Source organism: Danio rerio, chromosome 10 (genome assembly GCF_049306965.1).
Source record: "Danio rerio strain Tuebingen ecotype United States chromosome 10, GRCz12tu, whole genome shotgun sequence".
NCBI lineage: Eukaryota > Metazoa > Chordata > Actinopteri > Cypriniformes > Danionidae > Danio > Danio rerio.
In genome coordinates this window covers 5,877,823-5,899,207 of record NC_133185.1, presented here as the reverse complement: position 1 = coordinate 5,899,207, position 21,385 = coordinate 5,877,823, and the positions used below count along the sequence as shown (strand labels likewise).

Here is a 21,385-nt window from a genome sequence, read left to right as displayed (position 1 = left end):
TTTTTGCACAAAATTGTTCACGGAGTTTTGTATGATTGCTGTTGAACCCCTACAGTCAAATGTACTGTTTTTGGTTCTTTTTCTGGACATTAAACATCTCGAGACAGTAGCTGTCTACGATTACAGTAGCTCTCTGATTTCACCTACAACATATTAATTTGTTTTCTGAAGATGAATGAACTTCTCAGGAGATTGAACCGACATGAGGGTGAGTAATTAATTACACAATTTTAACTTTTGGGTAAACTAATCCTAAGATGTCTTCATCAAATCCTGAAAAACTGTACATATACTGCTTCCTTTAACACTTCAGCGGATAAATACCTGCACAGAATATTCCTGGCACCATACTGCATAAGATTACAGTACGCACTGTGTTGTCCGTCTTCATAGACTCTAAGGCTTCGGACATCTAGCAAAAACAAAAGTATAAAATTTAAAAGTGAGCATTGAATAGGTTCAACTATTTATTTGATATCCAATCAATCAAATTCGGCAAAATGTATGCATTAAACATTATCATTGTTAAGATGTTACAACTCTAGACAGGATTGCCAGGTCCAAGAACTATGGAGGCCAATGATAGCTCAAAATACACCAAAAAGAAATGAAAGCCCATTTTTTCCTGGTCCAGTCAAAGTTCATTGCTGGATTACCTTAAAATGTAAGTTTTACCATGTGTTCTCTGAGATTTTGTTATACACTTTAAATACATAAATACTTAATTTGTTCTCTTCGATTATGTTCTTAAATCTCATGGGGGGTGCAAAGGAAAGAATTTGAATTTCAATAAAGAATTTTACCGATCCCCCACCTTAACCGCCCTCCTCCCCAGTCCGCTGTTCACTTTCACTTTCTTCTGCAACTCCCCAACCCTCTTCACTTTCAACTGCGACACCTTTACATCCACGGGTAACATGCTGAATCTGTAACCCCGATCTGTTCCGGGACCTCGCAATTCACAAATTAAGCACTGGTGACATCTAATGGTTATATCTATGGCATTGTTTACGTTCTGTGCCTACAATATGGCTGACTCTAGGCCCACACAGAATCTCCGAGCGCAGAATTCCGCAGATTTTTAGCCCATCGTTAATTATTTTTATTTACTTTAGTAAATGTGTGTAAGGGTACTTTCACACCTGTGAATCGATTCAGTTGTTCCGAAACAGAGATTACAATTGTTACATTGTTGCTCTTTGCTCTTGGAGCGGTTCGCTTTCACACTGCAAAGTTTCTAATCGGACCAAAAGAGCTAAAACAAGTCACGTGCGAGTAAACTCTCCTCACATTGGTCAGAGTGTCAGGGTTTATTTTGCAGCGTCCCGCTCAGCTGTCAGGAGAGGTGGTGGTTTGGTGGTGATTGACAGGGTGCGCGCACGACGTGTCTGAGGAGAGATGCGGTGGGGAGGGGTGAGAAGGGTGCGCGACGATGCTTATTTGAGGACCGGGAGGGAGACGCGAGATTACCGGGAGATCATCACTCGTTTGCGGGCATATGGAGACTCGCGAAACTTCCCGCCCTACTCATTATTCTCTCTTCATATAGCCGTATGCCTATTACATATCCATAAAACACTGTGATATAACCGCGCTCGGATCGGATCGCTTTCTCACTGCAGTCGAACCGCTCCAAGGGTTCGTTTCAATCGAGCCGAGACAACCTCATTCAAGCGATCTCGGAGCGATTACTTTGGCGCGGAACAGAGCGCGATTGCCCTGTTCACATATGCCAAACGAACCACGCTAACTGGGCAAACGAGATACGTTCCGAAACAAAAGTGTAGGTGTGAAAGCACCCTAAAGCTATATTTTTCAGTTTTTAAATTAATTACAGTAATATTATTGATTAATGTGAAAATGTTCATCTGATTTATGTACAATGCAGTTTTTACAGTATTATTTTCTGTCTTTTAGTATATACATTATATGAGAGACTTGCTTTGTTTACCAAATAGAGTGTATTTAATTGGATTTGCATTTTAAATACTAAATAAAAGTTTAAAAGATATTATTTTTAATTACACATATTAAGGTTTTAGTTATGATACTCCTAAAATATTTATGCAGAAATCTGCAGATTTTTACCAAAATTCTCAGCAGAGATAGAAAAAAAAATTGCTGATTCCATCTGGCCCTACATGACACTTAATGAAAACATTGAATAAGACTTTATTTCAAGCCTTTTCTGAAATATTATATGCCAATTACTTATATAGGGTATTGTGTAAATCTCAACATTTTGATTTTAAATCAGAACCACAATTTTGTTTGTGTTTCAAAAAGACAAAGGTATAAGATTGTGCACTTAACCACATTCAATCGACTAAGAGCTGCAACGCCATTGAAACTTTACATTGGCATAAAAACCATGTCTGTATTTTTTATGATTCACAAATTATTGGTATAAAACAGTTTCATGAAGGAAATTAGTAGATTGGAACCTGACTGTTATATTAAATTAAGAAGTCAGATTGCAAAAATACTCACCATGGAAACAAGATTTTTGCTGATGGCATTTTTAGCTTCAGGGCGATTAATCCCCATAACAACAATCCCTATAAACACAAGAAGAGTTATTCTACAAATAATTATTATTCAAAATGTGCAAGTAAATAAAAAACATAATGGAAAATTCATAATAAATGCCGAGTTATATCATAATAAATGCAAAACTGGAAAAGACTCTGAAAGTGGCAAGTTAAAAATATTTATCACTATATATATATATATATCACTAAAATTCTGTGACTTGGTAATGTTAATGACCAGATTATAGATTCTAAAGTCAAGCTATTAAAGTCAAATGACTGACTGTTTTGGAGTAATGGGGTTTTGGAACTCTTGAATTATGGGTTAACGTTAACAGGGAAGACGTTCACACACTGTTTTGAAGTGAGCGAGGTGACACACACACACGTCACTCTCAATAATCCCATACAAAAACTCAGTGATCAGTAACTTCGTCTTGTCTTCTACCTGAATCATCACCGTCCAGGTATCTAACGATAAGGTCATCTCCAGAATTAACTTCAGAGCTGTACAGTCGCACACCTCCGCTGAACGCACGATGCACACAAGGCAACCTTTTAGGAAGACATGTTTGCAAAACACTGTCCGATCTGTAAACGCCGTTGGAAATGTTTATTTGAGAGCGACAAAGCTGAAAAAGCGCTCTACACCTCACTATAGCCGCCATGCTGCAGCCTTCCCTGACTTTCAACTCTGAACTGCGAGTGACGTAGTGCTCGTGTCACGTGACTGGTGTCTCAGCGGCGGGATTTCTCCTCAGAAAAAAAGAAAAGGATTTGCTGGTCATGAACTTCATTCTATATGTAAAATGGTATATATTTATAATTATATGTATATATTAAAAATATATATGTACGCCATTAGGCATTTAATTTAATTAATTAGCAGGCGCTTTATCCAAGTCGGCTTGCTAATTAGAAATTCATATTCTAAGTTTAGTGGAAGTTATAAGAGTACACTATAATAACATTTCCTCGTTTTTGTGAACAGTGGATAAGCTTAAGGTAAAAATACTACCCAGGCTGTTATATGTAGGTAGGACCCGCTAAACATTGTGTAGGTAGTAGGGCTACAAATAATATATTGGTTTAGCATTGATTTTGCAATGTGTTTATTCACAATAGTCACATAGCAGCATATGCAATGTTGAAATTGTACCGTCTGAATATGCAATATTGATTATTTTATTGAGTTACTTATACAGTGAAGACTACGCTGTAATATTTGTAATATCATTTGAGTTTTCAATTAGGCTACTGTTTACCTGAGTAAGTTACTGTTAAACTCCTAGAAAAACAATAAAACATTGCGTATTTAATTTGTAGCTTTTTCCTTATTGCTTTTTCTATGCTTACAGATAATGATAAAGTTGTGATTTATGCAATCTAAAATTATAGATGTTCAAGTCATCTGGTGGAATTGAATGTATATTGAACTATAAGTCGCATAATAACAAAATATCGCAATGTTAGTTTCTTCCGATATCGTGCAGCCCTACTGTGTGCATTACCTCTGATTTAAATGTACATTGTTGCATTCAATTATATAGATTACTCGTTGTTAGAAACTTAAAACATTAATTTATTCATTTTCTTATCGGCTTAGTTCCTTTATTAATCCGGGGTCGCCACAGCGGAATGAACTGCCAACTTATCCAGCAAGTTTTTACGCTGCGGATGCCTTTCCAGCTGCAACCCATCTCTGGGAAACATCCACACACACATACACTACGGACAATTTAGCCTACCCAATTCACCTGTACCGCATGTCTTTGGACTGTGGGGGAAACCGGAGCACCCGGAGGAAACCCACGCAAAGGCAGGGAAAACATGCAAACTCCACACAGAAACGCCAACTGAGCTGAGATTCGAACCAGCGACCTTCTTGCTGTGAGGTGACAGCACTACCTACTGCGCCACTGCCTCACCCAAACTTAAAGCAACGAAAAATCAATATTTTTTGTAGTTAAATCACGGTACAAATTAGCCATGCTTTTAATATGCTAAAACCTAACCATGATGTTTAGCAAAATTTCAGTTATACACATGATAATCAATATTAGGCATGGGACGATTTTTGACGATTTTTTTTTACATTTTGTTTTAAGTTTTTTAGGACAACTGTATGTCCAGCAGAAAAGGTATCCAAACTTGCTTTTTCAAGTTGAAAAATATCTGTGTTAAACGAATGAAGACAGCCGAAGTCAATGATTCATTTGAATTATTTAGCCTGACATGTTTACTGCTCCAATATATTTTAAACGTTTCTCAATATAAAATATATTGTGTTCAAAGGGGGAATTTTTTTTTTATCTTTTAACCAGACATTTAAAAAGAATTTTTCATTCATTCATTTTCTTTTTGGCTTAGTTACTTTATTAATCTGGAGTCACCACAGCGGAATGAACCGCCAACTTAACCAGCATATGTTTTATGCAATGGATGCCCTTCCAGCTGCAGCTGCAGCCCACCACTGGGAAACATTCATACACACTAATTCACACACATACACTATGGACAATTTAGCTTACCCAATTCACCAATACCACATGTCTTTGGAGGAAACCGGAGCACCCAGAGGAAACCCGCGCCAACACGGAGAGAACATGCAAACTCCACACAGAATGCCAACTGACCCAGCCGAGGCTTGAACCAGCGACCTTCTTGCTGTGAGGTGAACATGCTACCCACTGCGCCACTGTGCAGCCTAAAAATAATTTTTTAATTTAATATTTATTACTACTATTTTAGAATAGTAATCACAATACCGTAAAACTGACATTTTTTTCCAAGGTTATCATACCGTCGAATCTTATACTGGCCCATGCCTAATTAATATGCTAAAAAAGCATGATTAATGAACTTAATGAACTATAATAAAACCATGGTAAATTTACTTTAATCATTTGTGCAGTCAGTAGATATTTACATTTATAAAATAACTAATTTGTTTCTTCAGATTTTGAAGTGATGAAATTAAATTCTCAAATGTTTAAAGCATCAAAATAGTTGAAAACCATCAAAGATTGTTTTAACCTGCATGAAAATTGACTATAATATAATAATACTATAAGAGTAGTAACCATACAGATCACAGCTAAGCCACACTTTGCTTTTAAGAGATTCAATTGACCCTTGTTGCATGCAAAAGGCTTTATAACAATACAAAAAAAGTCGTATTATAAATAATCCTAACAACAGTTTTATAGTAAGTGGTTAAACTTTATATAGTTATAAATAGTTATAATTATAACCTACTTGTGGTTATATTTTATGTGTATGGTAATTTATTACACAGTGATCACCATGTTGTGATGGATTATGTACTTATGATCAATATTAATGCTCATACCTTAACTCTGTTTACTTAAGATCTGCTTTATCATAAGGCTAAAGTTCATTCATCATTTAGTGTGTGCTAGTTTTATTGCTCTGATTGCAATATACTTGTGTTGATATTACAGTAAATGTTGTCCAAAATATAATCCATTCATGATACATTATAGCAATTTAAAATAAGACTACTGAAAATAAAATGGAGGCAAAGTACAAATATTATGATCATGCTTAAATGGGAATAACCATAAACAAGTATTATGACAGAATATAACTGTTTCTAAAATTATTGATGAAATTATACAATAAAAGTAAAGGTTTTTGTAAAATCCATTGTGCATGTATACTATAATGCATTATTATATACAGATTTCACTACCAACATTTAAAAATTGTTGATATCTTGCATGACTGTATTTTTGTAGAGTCCTAGATTTATATTTGGAGCAAAAACCTTTTTGATCACAAACATAATTATTATTTTGCTATCTTTTGTCTTTTGTCATTTTTTGTCATTTTTTTTTCCATGTCCACAGTTGGTTACACTACAAATTTGTCACTTAAGTCTCTTTTTTATTGTTCTAAACATTAAATGATATTTTTAAAGCCACACCAATGAAGTTAATATACTTTTCTAGATGAGCAAGAAAGTGAGAAAAGACTCAAAGAGTTCAGTGCTTGCATTTATTGTAAACAAAAGAAAACATACAATGTACAATACAATTCGAGAAGTTAACATTAACAGCAGCCCAATTTTTGGCTTTTGAGCTACAACTGGAGTCATCAAGAAGACACGCCAAACTACGACAGTAAGTGCACAAAACACCATTCTTCTCAATGAAGTGCAGGTTTTTGACACCATAACAACCGCACAGTGCAGTAGCGAACACAGTGGAAAACAGGCGTTGTGCAAATTGAGGGAACTCCGTTTCAGAAACATCCTTTTCATGAGGAGTCAATTTCAGTAGTGCTTTTCGTGGACTCAATAACAGACCCCTGCTGTTTTGAAATCAGTCTTTTCAAGCAGGCCACTTCTGCCGACAAATCCTCAATGCCCTGCTTCAAGTACAAATTCTCAGATTCAGAGTTGGCATACGAGTCATTTTCAAGGTCAACGATGAGTTTGTTAGGCACAGGTCTTGGTGAGTCTGGACATTGCCGGTATTTGTAGCTAGTTAGGGCCTCCTGGTGATCCTCGTGCCATTCCTTCGGTCGGTGATTCCAGTCCTGAACATTGGTCATCTGGAAGGACATCGGGCTAAGAGATGATTGAATGTACTCGGGTGTAGCACACTGACTCATTTGGTAGCGTCTTCTTGCAGACATGTCAACGGGAAAGGAGGACTTTCCAGATGATTCATAATCGGGATCGATTGCCTCCACTTTAATCTGGATGGCCCGGGCTTTGATCCTCAACTTGTGAGGTAAAGCTGAGGCACTGGAATCTGGCACTTTGAGAGTTGACACAATCACGCTCTGTGAATCAGACCTGGTTGGAACTGGACCCTTTGGGACCTGCTGTTCATCCTCATTATCGGAGGACTTGCTTACGGCGCCATCGTCGCCATCAGATGTTCGTGGCGAATTGCTAGACGATCTAGCGATTTGTAAGAACGGAGATGGCTGGGAGAAGTTCCCAGGAAAAGGACTACTAAGGTAGTTCCTGTAGAGTTCATAAGGACTGATCCTCTCTTTGGAGTATCTGCCAGTTTCCAGGGGTTCTTGTTTGATGCTGTCAGGGGATCTAGAAATATTTATTAGGGGGCTTCCCTGGGTAACTGTGCTAGAGTCAGATCCGTCGGACAAGGCGCTGTGAGGTGAGTGCTTGATGACCGAAATGCAGCTGCTGGTCAAACGCGTTGGCTCCAGATCACTTGGGTAGGAATCCTTGGTGGCACTGGGTGACATAAAGTCCTGGTAGAGCGCAGCAGTGGAAGTGGAGATGTTCTGCACCTCCTGAGCATAAGCGGCTGAGCTCACTAGACCAAACCTGAGTTTAAGTGACAAAAGCTCAGCTTTCAGCGATGCGTTCTCTTCCCCAAGGGCCATAAGCTTGTTCTCCAGAACCATGTCATTTAGTCTGCGCTTTTCCCTGGAGCGCTTGGCTGCTTCATTGTTCTTGCGCCTTCTCTCCCAATATAGGTTGTCTTTCTTCTCATCGGGTATGAACTCACGTTTCCGGCGACAGCTGGTGGACTTGGACTTGAAAGGTAGGGTGGACAGTTTGTGGTTAATCAGGTCCCTGTCTGTCCCTTGCAAAGCTACAGCCAGCACCAAGGCGTCCTCTCCACCGTAGGGCCCACTGCATGGGGGCTCTTTCTTAATGGCTTGCATATTACACAATGATGTCATCAAGACTGCATAAGCTCTTTAGTCGACTCTGGTTTTAAATAAACATCTCATCGTAGACCAAGTGCAATAAAAGTCATGTGTATCCTCTTCGTGAAGTCAGTTTCAGAGAATTCAGTGGTTATCTGGAGAGATAAAAACAGATACACATTAGACACATCATCATCTTACAGCATCTGGAGAATTTCTAGATCTTAGGCATTGGTGCTAAAGATGTGGCTGATAAAATCAGTCATTTTGCAGAACAAGAAAATGTCTGTGTCTACTTCACATGCGAGCAGCATGGTGCAACGTGAATAAAAACAATAGAATTTACAATGTTCATTGAGTCTGTATACACGTGATGTGGAGTTAGTAGTATTTCTCATCAAAACAACTGACATGAAGGACACATTTGTAAAGCCTGGTTTATACTTCTGCGTCAAGTGACCGGCGTAACCCACGGCACATGCAACGCGCGGAGCTGTGCATTCATACTTCTGCGCACTGTCTCTGTCGGTCTGCATTAACACTTCCGAAACGCTAGTTGGCAGTGAGGTGTAAATGTTCCTCTGTGTCGAGTTTCTCCGCTGTTGTTTTGCTTTTCCTGAACACTTCCGGGATGTACAAGTGGCTCAAACTCGCTTATTTTGAGGCAGGAACCGGCGGACATGCAACAACTTTAACTATGAGGTAAACACAAAACAAAACTTTCCATCCGGAGCTCCTTCACGGGACTCCACACTTGTAAACAATCGCTCCATCAGGCTCGCACCATTTACGTGGCTCTCAGTCCCGCCCAGACTCGTCAGCGCTACCAAGCCGACCAATCACAGAGCTTGCGCTACGCGTCGTTGCGATGTGTAGTTACATTTTTTGAGAGGTGCACGTCAGCGACGCCGACGGCCACGGGGAAGGGCTATGCGTCAGCGCCGTAGCATACGCCGGCGTTTGACGCAGAAGTATAGATCAGCCTTAACAGTCACTTGGCCACATCCACAGTGTAGAGGTTTCCAGCTGATGCAGTGTGAAACAACAGAGATTGACCAAGAAACGCACAACACACCTATCAAAATCACCTGTATAGGCTCCCCTAAAGAAAGGTTACTTTTATAGACAGTATGTCTTAAGTAATTAAGAACTGAGTTGTCTCGATGCAAACTGACATTGAGTTTATATGTATGTTATGTGTTAACTCTGTAGGCAGTAGAGAACCGTAGTGTTCTTGTGTGTACTGTTTGTTTACAAGTGACACTGGCAAATTGGCAATCATTTTTAAGGTTCCAGGAGAACAGGGATTTTATGACAACATTCTTGTCTGTATAGGATCTAACTTTAAATGGAAACAATAAATCAAAACCTATGCATCGTGTAAATGTAGTCTACCCCAGTGCCCCTGTAAAGTATCGAACCAAAGCTTGAAAAAACAAATGTGTGAGTGAACTGTACAAATGGATTAAACAATATAAACAATTCCTTTGGTTTTTTGCAAACCTGTTTGACCCATTAGACTAAAAAAGTATTCATTTGTGGTTCTGATCGTAAAAAACACGCAGGTCAAAATTGCTAAAATATTAATGAAACATCATCAGGATTATTATTAGCAACGCCCTTGTGTTTGATTATATAAAGTCACCAACCAAAAGGTGACTTCTTTACAACAAGAGTAAATGAAGAATGTGTACAGTTCTTCAGCTTTTTAAAGTAAAAATAAAAATATTACATCCTAATATCAAGCAGGTCCAAACGTGCCTATCAAAACGTAATTTCCAAACTATGCTCTGCCCCATTATGTCACCATTTTAAGGCGGGTCGTGATCAAAGTAATGCATTGAGAGCACACACTCAGCCTTTCAAAGGGAAAACGCTTTTATAACGTGGCCGTGCTTACATTCAATTCAATTGTGGAAACCCTTTCGAAGAAATGCGTTAATATGAAGACCGCTTTATTTTAGTTCAGCGACTTGTGAGGCAAATGTGAAGACCTTGTCATGGCAGTGACCGTGTAGATCAAAGAGCTGAAATTACCTCATTTAACCCCGGCTATGGTCATAAACTTAAGTTTACCGTTGTAACTTAGCCGTGAGGTCGATCATAACACTATTAACAGATTGTAAACACAGCCGGGCTTGAAGTCGGGCTCCGGTACAGGCGCAGACTAACAGCACAGGGGAACAAAGGAATGCGCGCAGCATCACACGTGGCTGAACAGAGACAAATTAATCAATAAAAGGGCGCTAGAAAAATGCGATCGAAACATCTCTCAACTCGACAAACAAGGAACATGATTATATTATCTCTGCTCTGGTGGTTTACGGCAACAAATTATTTCTCAAAGTCAAGGGGTGCGCGTATTCAACCGTAATCTCCAATGAATAAATAGATATGATGACAAACTTAGTTGTAATGAAGTGATGGGATTACTTTAAAATAACAGCTTTATAGGAAAGGCGTACAGGCACCATGCCCTTGTTGTGTTATTTGACAGGCATTTATTGCATTCACCCCATCCCGACTGAGACACTCAGGACAGCCTCATCTGTGCGCGTGAAACATTACCCAAACGCATTGTCATTAGAAATATCAGATTTTTTTTTAAAGTCGTTTAAGACGTCGTGCCATCGCAGTCTTTTTGATCAGAAGTGTCCCAGCTTCCGTTATTGTGCAAGGACTGTAAGATGATCAGTCACTATTACACAATAAATGCAAACAAGCGTTATGGAACGCAGACCAAATGAATATTACGCACGGTATTATGAACGTGCATCAAAGCGAGCGCGTGTCACATATTCAGTGTGCCAGCGCAATTCTACACATGTAAGGCTTTGTGATTGATATATAATATTTATTTTACAACTATTTGATTTATATTTAAATAATTACACAAAGTATGCATATTATATGCATGACCTGAGAGGCTGATACACCCACCCAATATGCAGACACTGGGCTATCCCGTCTCCCAATCTTATATCTGGGGTTCATTAAAAACATTATAAATGTGTATTTTAAAAACACTGTGTGAGTAATACCAACAACAGCTCAGGAGCGCTAAAGTCAAACAAGATATTTCATCACTGATCTAATAATACTCAACATAGAAGTACTGCTAAATGACGCCTTGAAAGTTGCTTTACTGTATCAATCTGTTATAACTCATCTACCGGCTCAAAGAGCCCAACCAAACCCAATCTAATCACAGCGAAAGAAGAAAACATTTACCTCTAGTAACCAAAACCCCACTTAGATGGAGATCCGGAATAAATAGTGCGCGTGAAAACATTAAGAAGTGTTTCATCAGCTGCAATAAAATCCCATCTGGAAATGATACTTGTGTTTCTCCTTTGCGTTTTCCTGCTGGAGTGGCTGCTGTTCGTGGATCTGTGTTAGTAGGTCACTACTGAAGTGTATTGGCAGCGCGCTTTGACTGGCACTTCTGCGAACCAATCGAAACGCGGCATCTTCCGATTTGAGCCAATGATTCGCTCCTCGTTTTTAGAAGCCTTCTGGCTGGCGCACATAAGTAATGATGACTCCATAAGAATGAACTGTAATATACTCAACATAGCAGAGAGTCTTAAAAATAGACGATGCAAATGTTAGCTAGTCTTTTCTTCTATTAGGTGCTTCCCATTGACTTTCTTAAAACAAGATTCAAACGAAATGTATTCATGTAACTATTAACATAATTATTTTAGCGTTAAGTATTAAGAACTAGCCTATAATGTTAGTGAATCTTGATTTTATATATACTTTATTTATAATATTATATAATTTAATTAATATTAGTATTAATTTTTATTATATTAATTATTACCCATTTAATTCTAGATGACTTGTATGCTGTTATTTCAAAATACCAAAGACATCAAATAAAACATGGTATTTAAAGAAACCAGTTTATGCTGATCTATATAAATGTTATGTATTATTATTATTATTATTATTATTATCCTTTAAATGACAGCGAATCGATTCCCTTTAACCTTTTTTTTTCATCATTACAAAACTCAATGACCTCCGCAAGCTTTATTTTCCCCAATTACCAAACCTAGTTTGACTTATAGGTGTTGTGTAATTGTCAATTTACATAATTTATGGCTCTTTAATAGTCGATATGATATAACAGGTGTGGATGTGATGTAACCTAAAACCAAGGAGTTGCACAACGTGGCGCCCAGGATGACCTATATTAAATAATATGTGTGCGACTGCGCCATCCAGTGGCATAACAATATATAATATTTCATTTGCGCTGTGTTATGAGTGCACATTCAGAAACTATTTCATAAAACAGTCACACTTTACAATAAGAGTTTCATTAGGTAATATTAGATCGTGTGTTCACTGTCAGCATTTAAGTATGAGTAATAAGTAACTATTTATAAATTAAACTAATAATTTATTCATTTTCCTTCAGCTTAGTCCCTTTATTCTTTAGGGGTCGCCACAGTAGAATGAACCACCAACTTATGTTTTACGCAGCAGCCCTTTCAGAAGCAAATCAGTACTAGGAAACATCCATACACTCATTCACACACATACACGATGGCCAATTTAGTTTATTTAATTCCCCTATAGTGCATGTCTTTGGACTTGTGGGGGAAACCGGAGCACCCGGTTGGAGGAAATCCATGGGAACATGGGGAGACATACACGACGGCCAATTTCACCTATAGCGCATGACTTTGAACTTTGGGGGGAACCGGAGGAAACCCACGTGAACATGGGGAGAACATGCAAACTCCACACAGAAATGCCACTTGCCCCAGCCAGGGCTCGAACCAGCAACCCACTAATTATTGACTAATTTTATTATTAAAAATCCATAGTTAATACACTTGAGTAAATGTGAACTATGAATGAACGGCTTCATTCAAAGAGAAATAACTCATTCATTCATTTTCTTTTTGGCTCAGCCCCTTTATTAATCAGGGGTCACCACAGCGGAATGAACCGCCAACTCATCCAGCATGTTTTACGCAGATGTTTTCCAGCTGCAAATAGGAATAATACTGTAATAAATTCCTTGTGAGGCGAGGCAGTGGCGCAGTACTGTCGCCTCATAGCAAGAAGGTCGCTGGTTCGAACCTTGGCTCAATTGGTGTTTCTGTGTGGAGTTTGCATGTTCTCCCTGCCTTTGCGTGAGTTTTCTCCGGGTGCTCTGGTTTCCCGCACAGTCCAAAGACATGTGGTACAGGTGAATTGGGTAGGCTAAATTGTCCGTAGTGTATGAGTGTGTGTGGATGTTTCCCAGAGATGGGTTGCGGCTGGAAGGGCATCCACTGAGTAAAAACTTGCTGGATAAGTTGGAGGTTAATTCTGCTGTGGCAACCCCGGATTAATAAACGGACTAAGCCGACAAGAAAATGAATGAATGAATGAATAAAATCCTTGTTTGTTCATGTCAGTAAACACAATAACAAATTGAAGCTTATTGCAGAGTTTTACCAATAATAAAAAAACAATAATTAATTTTGCACATGCATTTCGAAAGCAAGCGAGTACACTCAGAAATAAAGGCGAGCTGTCACTGGGGTGGTACCTTTTTAAAAGGTACACATTTGTTCTTAAAGGGTTCATATTGGTACCTCAAAAGTAGAGGGAGACCGGGTTGAAACACAGGGAGAGTTGTAACAACCAATTCCACAAATCAGGGATAAGATGGGGGTCATGTAACATTTTCAGTTTCCTCAGGTTAATTTAACAATCACACATGGAGATTTTCCAGTTAGTTTTGCAATCTCTCCTAAACCTACAATAGAAAATTGAATTCTGGGGTAAAAAATAACAAGATAATATTTTGTTTAGTACATCTGCCATTGTAGATGATGTTGTATGGGTTATATCAGGTCAGACTGTAGTTTCTCTAGTAAATAATGGTGTATCAACCTCCTGCTAATTTCAAAGCACCATTCTAATACAGCTAGCTAAACAATGGGTGACAGTGGCGGGGTAGGTTGAAACACGAGCTTTGAAAGTATACAAACACTCACACACACATATGAATGTGCACATACAGGCATGCACAAACACACACAATATACACTTCCAGTATTCACATATATTGTATTGTTGCAGTCATTTATTTACAATTAAACTGTTGTTTGGCTATCGCTTGTAGTACGCTTGTGCATTTTGTCTACCTGTTACAACTCACCCTATGTGTTACAACCTACCCAGTAGTGGGGTAGCTTGTAAGAAATGACCACTTTGTATTTGTCATCATTGATTAAGTCTGTGATATAGTTTAAGAAAATTAAATTGTTGACGTTTGTAGTAGACAAATGCGAGTACTTTGCCTAAAAGTTTCAGTCATGTAGCTAAAAAAAAAAAAAAAAAAAAAAAAAAAAGGTAGTTGTAGGTCGTAAAGAAAAAATTGTGTTACAATCATCCCCGGACTACCCTATATATTAGTACCTAAAAATTTAAGAGGAACACTTTGGTGCTTATTTTTAGGTACTAGTACCCTTGAGATATTAATACGGACATTTTAGGTCCAAATTTATACCTTTTAAAAAGGTACCACCGCAGTGACAGCCCGAGTACCTTTATTTCTAATAGTGTAGTAAGAATAAAAGTTTAGCAATGGATAAAGCATAACACAAAGCACTCACTTGTGCGGAATACCTTTTTATTTAAGAGGTATTATAACTAAAATATTCACAGTGCAAGTTAAGTGATTTCTTGAATAAAAACGCAGTTAAGCAATACAATCAGGAGCACATTTGTAAAGAGGAAAAATAAACGCACGGTTTCCTTGCATGGTTTCATTATGATGAAAAGTACGCGGACGCAAAGCGTGCGTTATCAACTTTGTAGCGCAGTTTGTGAGGAAGCAGAACTGACTTTTTGGTCCCTCCGTTTGTTTGCATTGCGCCTTCACGCGTGGCTCCTGTCTGCCGCGCGTAATTCTGTGCCAAGGGCAGTGTTTTAGGGCTGCTGCATCCACGCGTCTGGTTGTTCGGTGCACTTGTGGAGTCTGGCAGGCCAGAGTCGATTCCATGCGCAAAACTTGCATTCCTCCTGTAAGCTCCGAAGGTGCATGCATTCGTGCCATCACCGTGTCTTCTTACAGGATTATAACCATATAATAAACTGGTGCGCCGACTGGTATTTGGCACGGGGTATGAAACCAAATCAAAAACCGAATTCAAATGATTTGTTTGACTACACCTGCAACAACCAGAAAACGGGCAATGTTGAATCAAAGTGCCTGGAAAGGACGGATAACATTCATTTGGGAGTCCAAAAGAAAATCCAGCTGGATGATTTGTAGCAGCGCGGTGGTGATGCACTGCAGAAAGAGCAGCCTTTAGCTTGTCGTTTTCCCGCTGGAGCTCGACGGCGCGCGTCTCCAGAAGATGCTCCTCCATCCTCTTGCGCTGGCGAGACTTTTTCGCCGCTTCGTTATTACGATTCCGCTTGAGCCAGTAATTACTGTCCTTTAGCTCATCCGGCGTAAATTCTCTTTTCCGTCGCGTGCCAGTGTTCGCGAGGCGTGTTGGCATCGCGTTCAGCTGGTAGGCATCCCGTAAATCACGAACGCAAGCCAGGTCGTCAAGCGCGGAGCAACAAGCACCTGTTGACATCTCAGCAGGCAGGATGAGGGCCAGTATGCAAGTGTAAATTTGTCCAAAAAAAGTAGAGAATATGTATTTTTTCAGTCCCGCCTTCCTTGGGAAGTGGCGGGAGATTAAGAACACCTACTTTACAGTCATTGGTTAACATCAACCAGCACACAAAGCTCACTTTTAGAGTACATGTTAAACGTTTGTGCTCATTTAAAGGTGCTGTATGTAAGTTTTTGACTCTTCTAAAGCATAAAAGTACCATAATATGTTTGCAGTTATTTCAGAAACATGCTAAGTGAACATACTTGTTTATCTGGAAAAACAATGCTGAAGTCAGATATTCTGATTTTAAAAATGCGTTTTCCGTGCTGGAACGCAGTCTTTGTTTATGTTCTTTTAACCCGCACAATGCCAGTTTAGCCAATTATATTTCAGCACTCCGGGTTGCCTTGGTGGAAAACCGCGTATTTGATTCATCCATTCAGAAATGCTCTGAAAGCATGCGACCGAAATGCGACCTCCGATGGACTAAAACAGACTCCAAAATGAGACAGATTCAGTTGCGCATGAGGTTATTAATTAGCAAATGATATAAATAGTACGAACATAAACATTAGGTGAGCAGATTACATTATAACCACGTGTCCTAAGAACACGCTTCATGACTAGATACGCTGTGATAAGTAATTTGGCTGTTTGCACCAGACGAAACAGGACAGAAAATGAAATACAGCCATTCAGAAGCACAGAATATGCACTCACTCACGAAATGGTAAGGTTTATAATCGATTTAATATACATTAACCCTCTTTAATTTTATTAAATGCACATGCTGAATTACGTGTTTAGTTCTAAAGTTCCATTTCAAACGATTTCGATTTTCGAGATCTGAGGTGAACTATCTGCTTCTACTTTCAGTATACAACAATAAATGTCATGCAAAATGGCATTCAAATTCACATTGTTAGCATTTAAAGGGCCATGAAACCCCCTCGTTTCAGCAGGGTGTTTTCACACCTCCACTTTGGAAAAAGTCAGAAAAGTGGGCGTGTCCAGCTCTGTTTAGGGGGGAGTGTCGGAGAAACTAAAGTGGGATGGTGTGGGAGTGTCTATTTGTGCACGCGCGAGTTTCAGAGTCAAAATACACACCCACAGCGGACAATGTGACTGTGTTTACATGGACATCTGTAGTCGAATTATTTGCCAAATTATTAAAAGTTGGACTTTAACTGCAGTTTGGCTCTTTCATTCAGGGAATTCATTCATGCCTCTCGCGACTAACGAAATATTTGATTCAAGGAATTGCTGCAAGCGTGTATTTTTCATGCAATGTTTGATACCGCACGGCGAATGAGAGAGAAAAAAACTCCGCATTTCCCGGAAACTTAGATGCACACGGCAGGTAGCGTCAGAAAGCCGCGTGTGTTATTCCGGTCACAAAATGCGGTGCTTACATTTCTGCACTCAGTGCAATAGTAACTTAATTCGATACGAACAAACTGAATAAACAAAGAGCACTGGTCGCTCACTTACCAAATCTGTAGAGACAGGACAATCACCAGCAACTAGAGCCGCGTCTATATGGAGAGAATACTACAAGCGAATTCAGATTTCAGCGTTTGCAGATGAGAACAGCTCTCAGGTAAACAATAATCCTCAGACACGTAAGTTATTGTTGTCGAGCATCGCGTACACTGTAATCCACACGTGATCCAGATAAGCTCTCACAGAGAGAAAATGAAAACGAAACTTAACGGCAGCAAACTATAAACGCAACACTTCACGCTTGTTTTGCCAACACAACGTGGCGTCTTTGTGGCGTAAACACGGTGACACTAATGAATATTAATGAAGTTCCACAATAGAGCGCGCTGATTGGTTTGAACCAAGCCTTAACTCATGCATTAATGTATCACACTGTAAGACGTAATAAGACACACTCTGGCACAGACGCCCAGTCTGCACGCTGGAATACACGCTATTATGTCATGACCGTGACGCAGCTTCAAAAATTCGTTTCAAACAGGAAGTACAAATTTGCTTGAAATAACGCAAAAACAACCAATTTACACTTTTTAGTGAAATATAGGTGTCCTAATAGTGTTTTTAACAGTGTGGGACACATATACGACTGTCAACAGCTCAAAAAATGTGTTTTGGTGTTTCGTGACCCTTTAACACTAAAATAAAGCACATGAGGTGATCGTTGTTATAGTTTTCTGTTGTTCACCTGTGAAAAACAGAAGCCGTTTCTAATATATCACTTCGAGGTGTTGCTTAGGACAAAAACTCCTTTTAGTTTGGAGAATAGTCCTTCTATCGCGTGCCGCTGCTTTTAATTAGAATACGGTTTAAATCACTCACTCCTCAATCTGGCAACCTGCGCTTCCGTTTGTTTTGATCCAGGAGTGCAATACCTAGTTCAACCACTGGGTGTCAAACTTGCATACTGCACCTTTAATCACATCAAAGCAACATGATCTACAGTCTCAATTCTGGACGGCAGGAAACTCCACAAGGATCTCGTATGATGTATTACTTTATTGTATCTGCGCGTGGCTGGATGACAAAATATAGGATTGATGTTTGTTAACATCTTGATAGAAAGCAAGTTTCTGGTTGGAATGACTTTTAAAGTAATACTAAAGGCTAAAAAATCTGCTTAAAATTGAGGCATAAGAACAATACACACCAGGTACACTTCTTCAATAAAATCAAATGGCATAAATTACAAATCTTTACAACGTTTTTATAAAAGTAACATCTAAAACTGGACAAATGGGCATCAATGTCTTTTAGAGTTCAATTTCATGATGCGTGATCATCATTTTCAGTGCCCTCAAGCAAGAAACCCATTAAACGTAAGGGTTGTTAATGAAGTAAAAGAATTGAACTCTTGTTCTAAATGATGCTGCCATATATGAAGTGGTAACATTAATGAAAAATACACACTAAAATGCTTGAAACGATGTTTGGTGTTGCACAGCAACGGTAAGAATATGCATTCTTCTGAACAGCTTTGCAACAATTTGATTGAAACAACCAGACCAAGTCCATTGTTGTAGACTGTATCACATCATCTAGCGACCCCAGTGCAGCAAGTCTGAACGTTCAATTCTTCATCATAGACTGGAAAAACTCCAGCTCACAAGCGGAAATCTCGTAGAAAAACCCTCCAACAGCCTAATGTCCTTATCCATCAGTGGCTGCCGATAACACAAATAAAACCTCATAAATAACACAACATCCACGTGTCACTTACTGGTTTCCCTTCACTTTTTAAACCTGTACATCAGAGAAAAACATCCAAACATTACATAGCAGAGAACCATTCTTCTCATCTGGCTAAAAAAATAAGATCGTCTTATGCGTCAGAGTTGATTTCATTGTCCTCTGTGTGCGGGCTGTCATTGTCCCCCAGGAGCTCAGTCTCTGGAACCGACAGGTCCTCGTGGTGTAGGCCTTTCTGAGACGCCCCATCTGCGAAATCATCCTCCGTTGCCTTCAGGTCTTCATTCATGAGGGCGACCTTATCTGTGCCTGATCCATTAGATGGTGCTGTGGTCACGTATCCAGTGCTGGTGGAGCCGCTGCCGCTATGGTGCGACCCAGCCTTAGCCACCATCTGCGGGTGCATCTGTTGAGGTGGCATCTGCATGGGGATCTGCATGGGGTAGAAGTTCTGGAGATACGGGTAAGCCGGCATTGGCTGATAGCCATTGACTGGGATGTAGAGTTGAGGTGGCACCATTGGCCGCATCTGGCCTTTCATGGACACAAACTGAGGCTGAGGAAAGGGTGATGACTTCTTGGGACTAACATAGCGGGCATTGCTGATATTACTGACGGGACTCGTGCTGAGGGAGCTGGTTTGAGTGGTGTTGCTTGCTCCTGATGTCTGAGCGGAGCTGTTGTAGTTGGATAAGCTCTCCCATGTGCGCAATCGTGCGTGGATGTCTTTAAACCGTGGTCTTCTTGAGGGAAACTCGTTCCAGCACTCTAGCATCATCGTGTATATCCAGGCTGGACAGTCGTCTGGGCAGGACAGCACTTGTCTGTTGCGTACCATCTCGATCACATCTTGATTCGAGTAGCCACAGTAAGGCTGAAGGCCGTAGCTGAAGATCTCCCAAAGCACCACGCCGTAGGACCAGATGTCGGAATCGGTTGAGAACTTCCCGTATAGGATGGCTTCCGGGGACATCCAGCGGATTGGGAAAGGACTGGCACCCATAAGTTTGTAGTAGTCCGCGGAGTAGACCTCTCTGAACAACCCGAGGTCCAGGATCTTAACATTGAGCTTATCGCAAACCAGAATGTTTCGAGCGGCCAGATCTTTGTGCACCACATGGTGACTGGAAAGATACTCCATTCCAGCTGCTACCTGTGTGACGATGTGCAGGAAATCGGCCTGCTCCAGTGTGGATTTAACCGTTTTGTCATCATCCGAGCTGCCGACGTCAGAGTGCGGTGAACGCATGACCAGGAACTCGTGGAGATCTCCTTGGCCCGAGTAGCTGAAGATCATGCTCATTGGTTGTTCTTTTGTAATCACTCCTAGAAGACAGACAATATTGGGATGCTGCAGACGGGAGCGGAGCATCGCCTCATGCCGGAACTCTTCCCGCAGCGGTCCCTCGTCCTTGTCTTTGACCGTCTTTATAGCCACCACCTGGGTTTGTTCTCCTGGAGCTGTACCATAGAGGTGACCTTTGTAGACCTTTCCAAAACGATCCTCTCCAAGCTCTTCCATGAATCGAACTGCCGACAAGTTGAGTTCTCGTAACTTTGCCTAGAAATGAAAGAAAATAAGGTGTTTTAAATTTGTTTTGATCAGTTTAAAAGGCAAAGTGTCTTGTTACTCATCAGATGTAATCTGTTTGTTAATTATATATCGTGATAATTATCGTTATCGAATTATCGCCCAGCCCCACCTTTTCAGAAAGAATTATGATGTTTAACAATTTTATAACCTAATACAATGCAAGATTACCTGATGTTTGTGCTGATTAAGCAGCGGCAGCTCCATCTCCTGACTCGGCGAGGCCGTGAGCTGTCTGCGTGTTGGAGTGTCAACAGACTCCTTCTGTTTGTTGCGGCACATGCAGATCAAGAAGAACAAGCAGGCAAAAACCAGAGGAGTGGCTACACTGGGGATTAAGATGTACAGGAGCTCCTTTTTCATTTTCTCCGGAGGATCTGGTGACCAAAGCATACAGAAAAAGTCAATACATTTGCTCAAAATGGAGGGTCTGATTATTAATGCTCTACTACTTACTGCAGGGCGGAATGTCACAGAGATCCACTCGAACATTCGGGTCCAACGTGAAGCACCACGGGCTCTCCATTTGCCCTCCAGGGTTCCTGCAGAAGTTGTGTCCTCCTCTGAGTTGGGGGTACTCGATAGGGCTCAAGTGATGGCTGTGCGGATACTGCGCGCTCCAGGGCTGACACTGGAAGCCGGATTTGGTGACGCTGACTGTGCCTTTGTAGTTGCCACCGCTTTCGTTGTAACAGCTGTGATCTGGGGGTGAATCTTTAAGAAGGATGGAAAATTGTTCAGGATTTTCTCGCAAAACATGAAGTCAAACAGTGAAATTAATTAAGTGAAATGAC

At 40.1% G+C, this 21,385-nt stretch overlaps 3 protein-coding genes across 4 annotated transcripts in view; all 3 read right to left on the bottom strand.

Annotated features, from left to right (window-relative positions):
- The window catches only part of auh (AU RNA binding protein/enoyl-CoA hydratase), a 53,494-nt gene extending 50,237 nt beyond the window's left edge, over positions 1-3,257 (bottom strand). Inside the window, exons 1-3 of one of the 2 annotated variants that reach the window (XR_012385892.1) lie at positions 2,980-3,234; positions 2,491-2,558; positions 325-412 (exon numbers count right to left, since the gene is read on the bottom strand). Coding sequence is in view for 1 of the 2 variants with exons in the window: in NM_001003576.2 (NP_001003576.2) it covers positions 325-412; positions 2,491-2,558; positions 2,980-3,199 (376 nt within the window). In the remaining variant the exon portion in view is untranslated. Of the gene's footprint in view, positions 1-324; positions 413-2,490; positions 2,559-2,979 lie in introns of both variants that reach the window. The other variant, NM_001003576.2, reaches the window with a different exon arrangement.
- A 3,280-nt stretch (positions 3,258-6,537) lies between these two features.
- nfil3 (nuclear factor, interleukin 3 regulated) lies at positions 6,538-11,559 on the bottom strand. Its single transcript, NM_001004120.3, has 2 exons — positions 11,418-11,559; positions 6,538-8,341 (listed from the first exon to the last, which is right to left on the bottom strand). Exon 2 carries the CDS (start codon positions 8,199-8,201, stop codon positions 6,813-6,815), a length of 1,389 nt encoding a protein of 462 aa, NP_001004120.1. The 5' UTR covers positions 8,202-8,341; positions 11,418-11,559; the 3' UTR covers positions 6,538-6,812.
- A 6,733-nt stretch (positions 11,560-18,292) lies between these two features.
- ror2 (receptor tyrosine kinase-like orphan receptor 2) overlaps positions 18,293-21,385 on the bottom strand; it is a 139,704-nt gene continuing 136,611 nt past the window's right edge. Inside the window, exons 7-9 of the mRNA XM_021472213.3 lie at positions 21,048-21,305; positions 20,763-20,968; positions 18,293-20,561 (exon numbers count right to left, since the gene is read on the bottom strand). Coding sequence (XP_021327888.1) covers positions 19,134-20,561; positions 20,763-20,968; positions 21,048-21,305 — 1,892 coding nt within the window. The 3' untranslated portion in view covers positions 18,293-19,133. The remainder of the gene's footprint in view (positions 20,562-20,762; positions 20,969-21,047; positions 21,306-21,385) is intronic.